This window comes from Berghia stephanieae, chromosome 10 (assembly GCF_034508935.2).
Source record: "Berghia stephanieae isolate SIO BIC M18660-M18661 chromosome 10, UCSD_Bste_1.3, whole genome shotgun sequence".
Classification (NCBI taxonomy): Eukaryota; Metazoa; Mollusca; class Gastropoda; order Nudibranchia; family Aeolidiidae; genus Berghia; species Berghia stephanieae.
Window position 1 is genome coordinate 35,010,993 of NC_088369.1, and position 5,000 is coordinate 35,015,992.

The window sequence follows — 5,000 nt, forward strand, 5'->3', positions numbered from 1 at the left end:
GTAACCTTTAACGTTTATAGTCTGAGTGATATAATTTAATGAGAACTTATCGTCATCTTCTTTCCCTCTATATTGCAACTCTATCGACCCATGATCGAAAGAAGATATTATGATGAAATCGACTTACTTTTGACTTATGCCTCTTGGCGCCTGACGAAACATTCATAGGCCTCAATAGCACTCTTCCATCTTCTTCTGACCATGTCTGTTTTCCTGTTGCCCTGCGGGTTCCATTCGAGGGTCTGCTTGGTTATTTTATGATGAAATTATCTTGCATGAAATCAGCGTCCTGTTCACAGAACACTTTTGTGCTTAACATACCAAAATAGTTATAGAAAACTTCTCTTAAATTTTCTATTGGGTATTTTCCACCAAAGTAGTTAATCAGTTCGGGGTTACTGTTATCATTCGTGATTTCTACATACGGGAACAACACTTGAATACAAGATAAGAGATTAACATATGATAATGCACAATTTTAAAGGAGCACAGTTTTTTGTTTTTACAAGAATTTACTCGCTTCTTCTGTTGTGCAAGCTTTATCAAGAACAGGAATTGTATTATTGTGATAAATACCATTTGAGGGTTGTATAACTTGAGAGAGAAAGACAGAGGTAGTTGAAGTAGTAATGACTGTTGTTGTCGATCTAGTAGTAGTAGTAGTAGTAGTAGTAGTAGTAGTAGTAGTAGTAGTAGTAGTAGTAGTAGTAGTAGTAGTAGTAGTAGTAGTTGTAGTAGTAGTAGTAGAAGTAGTAGTAGTAGTAGTAGTAGTAGTAGTAGTAGTAGTAGTAGTAGTAGTAATAGTTGTAGAACTATTAGTAGTAGTAGTAGTAGTAGTAGTAGTAGTAGTAGTAGTAGTAATAGTTGTAGTAGTAGTAGTAGTAGTAGTAGTAGTAGTAGTAGTAGTAGTAGTAGTAGTAGTAGTAGAAGTAGTAATAGCAGTCAACCGATCGAAGCAATAATCGATTTTGCTGTTGTGCTATGCGTTGTATTCAAGGAAACGGAGTAGATTAAAAATACAACAAAGGGAAGAGGCAGGAGGATGAGGAGGAAGCTGAGATAATGTGACTATAACGATCCATCTATAATCAATTATTGATCTCTTCCAGACATGGCATCTGCAAGCACGACTGGCCAATGGAGCCCCTGGTTTAACTCCGATAGACCTTGGCTGGGTGCCGGAGATGTGGAGACACTTAAATCAATTGAACACGTAAGTGATGTGACACTGCTCTGGCAAACGGATGTGCTTTTTGTTTTGTTTTTGTTTTTTTTTGTTTTGTCTTTTGTTTTGTTTTTTTTTTTTGTCTAGAAAGCATTTACTCCATATATCGGTCAAAATTTATTGTCGAAAAATTCCAATTCCAAGACTTGTTAAAAAGTCTTGAATTTTTTAACTTTTTGACGATTTTAACGTCCTCTGTCATATTCTGGAAAAAAAAACAAACAACAACACGTATTTAACACAATTGGCCACAATGCTTTATCTTCAATTTTAGATCGATTAAAATGACCCTCATCTTGCCGAAAACCCTCAAACCTAAGACTTCTCGAGATTCCAGGTTTAAGAGGGTTTTTTGTTGTCAAGATGGTGTCATTTTAATCGATCGACAATTAAGGAAGAGTGTCCTAGCCAGAATTTTAATTACATGTTGTTTTTTTTTCCTCCAGAGAACGACAGTATTGTGGAGTTAAATTTGTATAAAGATCGTAATTTGAATTGAGAGCTTCCTGACCAACATGATAATTGCTTTAAAAGTTCTATGTCTAGTTGAAGAACGTACGATCTGTGACCAGTGATATTCCAACGTAAAAGGCTAGATGTCTGGAGCAGTCACCATCACTTCCAATTTCCCTTACATAATCACATTTTTCTTTCTTTTTTTTTTCCTCCTCATCTTCTTCCCCATCAATATCATCGTCATACTTCTTCTTCTTCTTCTTCTTCTTCTTCTTCTTCTTCTTCTTCTTCTTCTTCTTCTTCTTCTTCTTCTTCTTCTTCTTCTTCTTCTTCTTCTTCTTCTTCTTCTTCTTCTTCTTCTTCTTCTTCTTCTTCTTCTTCTTCTTCTTCTTCTTAGTTACCAGTGCTGTCCCTTTGCTCTTACCAGAATGTATACATATTTAAAAATATACAATGAATCATATGTCCAAGTTCAGAGTATTGGGGTAAGAGACCAATTTATATTAGAATTATCAAATTTTAAAAATTATATAAAAATATTTGCACCTATTCTAAACCATCAACCGATTGTTAATAATCTATTCTTTGCAACACAAATCAGAATAAACTCACACCAGATATCTACATCCAAAAAAAAAATTGATACAATTGAGGTTAAAACTAAAATTTTCTTTTCTTTTCTTTTTTCTTTTTGACATTTCAGCATTTTGGTCCAGTTTGTGGATTCCGAGAGACGATAGAAGCCACCCAGTGTCAACTGACCAAATATGGACAAGAGTTCACAGACATCACCGCTCACACACTCCGAGACGATTTAAAAATTCCGTGCACCAGCAATGGTCTCTTGTGCCTCAACTCCCAGCAAGTCACTGGAATGTGCCACGATTACGCTGTTCGATTTCTATGTACCTGTAAGTACAAAATGTTTAATTTACTTGAATTTACTTAGCAGACCCTTTCGCTTTCATGGTCAACAGCAACACGTAACATGTAGAACGAAACAAGACGTCTGTTAGGCGATATTACATTTTTCCGACATAGACAACGCTGTTAACGACCAGATACTCATTTTACACCTGAGTACAGTGAGAGAATCTGAATAAAGAGCCTTTTCCTAGGACTCAACTATGCGCCGAGCGATGCTCAAATCCAGGACCTTCCGATCCGAAAGCGAGTGTCATACCACAAGACCACATAGCAAAATAAAAGAGTATGACACTGTAGATGTAACGAAGATGACGTCACTCAGGTCTTTGTAGTTGTTTTTTTTTACCATCCGCGTTCATGATTTATTCTCACTAAACTGTATTAAACAGACTATAGACGTTTAAGGTTACACATCGTTTGGTGTGTTGGTCCGTTAAACTTACGGATGGCAATGTTGTGAGCTTCTTAGCCAAGCGCATACTATCTATAGTGAGTAAGGAATAATACACGAGTAATTTATGTCGTCGTATCTGCCCCTAGTCATAATAGAATTGCAAGATGCCATTGATCGATCTGTCTTTCCAATTGGATTCAATAGTCTGATGTCACGTCGCCCAGCAACGGCGGCCATCGTGGTTCAAAACAAAGAAAACCGGTGCTTTTTATTCTTCATGCTGGCTAGAACTTTTCATATGTCTTGTGATCAGAATGTGTAAAAGTCAAAACATGATCAGATTTATAATGTTTTTTTTTTTCTCTTCTGGATACGCTTTTATTATGCTCGTCGGAGAAATATTTCATAAGGGCTTCCGCCATTGTTCTGATAGTTTAGAGCCAGTTACTAAGTTACCACCATGCGTCATTACGAGGGAAGTGACGTTACGACTGTTGAAGGGTATGAGTATTCTTGTTTTGGTTTGAGATATAGATTGGATGTATTCGCATACAGCATACATTGACATGTAGTTGAAAACTCCGTTGGAAATCTCATCCCAAATCAATAGCACAAGACATTATGTAAAATGTTTCTATTCAACTCGAAATATCAGTAAATGTCAAAGTTGTTCGTTGGTATATTATTAGTGGGAAAGAAGGAATGTCAGAATCGAAAAATGAGATATAGCTAGAAAGGTGGTAAGAAAGAAAGAGTGCGCGAAATGAAAACAAAAAAGAAATGATGATGATGATGATGATGATGATGATGATGATGATGATGATGATGATGATGATGATGATAATGGTGATGAAGAAAAGCAGACGAGTTTTTCATATACTGTAATATCCACTAAACGTGCTCAAAGCGCTTTACAAAGGGTTCCTGACCAACGGCATCACGAAACATGTAGAATGAGACATGACGCCTGTTAGGCGATATTACATTTTTTTGCGACAAACACAACGCTGTTAACGGCCAGCTATTTATTTCACACTTAAGTTCGGTGAGAAAATGTAAGTAAAGGGCCTTTTCCATGGACTCAACTATGCGCCGAGCGAGGCTCGAACCCAGGACCTTCCGATCCGAAAGTGAATGTCAAACCACAAGACCGCATAGCCACACAAGAAGAAGAAGAAGAAGAAGAAGAAGAAGAAGAAGAAGAAGAAGAAGAAGAAGAAGAAGAAGAAGAAGAAGAAGAAGAAAAAAGAGGAGAAGGAAGAAGAATACTTTAAAATGGAAATCCCTGCCTTTTAGATAATAATATTCTTGGTTGTGTTAATTAAGGACTGCCTCAAATTAAAACTGTAAACTGTCTTAATTGATAACATTGACATTTGCGACGTCAGTGATAACACAGCTTCTCAATTAACTCTATGATGGCTAAGGGCTAACCCACACCGGAGACTGACTCCGACGACCCGGCACTGACGTCTTCTGCCGTCTTCTAGATAAAGACGTCGGGCACGGACAAAACACTAAGAATAAAGAGTAGAGACGCTAGACCTACCCATACCAAGCACCCGACGTCCTGTGCCGTTTTCTTTTCTTTCGAACCTGTAAATTGCGTTGTCTATGACCAAACATGATTTTTGTGATATCGCCATAGGCCTACAGTTCTTGATGCTGTTTGTTCGGGACCCCTAACAAAGCATTTGAACAAACAATTTAGTAGACATTGCGCTAGAAAAGTTCACATAAAGTTCACATTACGGTATATAATAATAATGATAATAGTAATAATAATAATAATAATAATAATAATAATAATAATAATAATAATAATAATAATAATGATAATAATAATAATAATAATAATAATAATAATAATAATAATAATAATAATAATAATAATAATGATGATGATGATGATGATGATGATGATGATAATGATGATGATGATGATGATGATGATGATGATGATAATGATGATGATGATGGTGATATTGATGATGATGA

At 36.1% G+C, this 5,000-nt stretch overlaps 1 protein-coding gene across 2 annotated transcripts in view; it reads left to right on the top strand.

Annotated features, from left to right (window-relative positions):
- Positions 1-5,000, top strand: part of LOC144981040 (uncharacterized) — a 26,922-nt gene that overhangs the window by 14,777 nt on the left and 7,145 nt on the right. For both annotated transcript variants that reach the window (XM_078929128.1, XM_078929127.1), the window contains exons 2-3: positions 1,110-1,213; positions 2,385-2,592. In XM_078929128.1, the coding sequence (XP_078785254.1) occupies positions 1,112-1,213; positions 2,385-2,592 (310 nt within the window). In that variant the 5' untranslated portion in view covers positions 1,110-1,111. The remainder of the gene's footprint in view (positions 1-1,109; positions 1,214-2,384; positions 2,593-5,000) is intronic.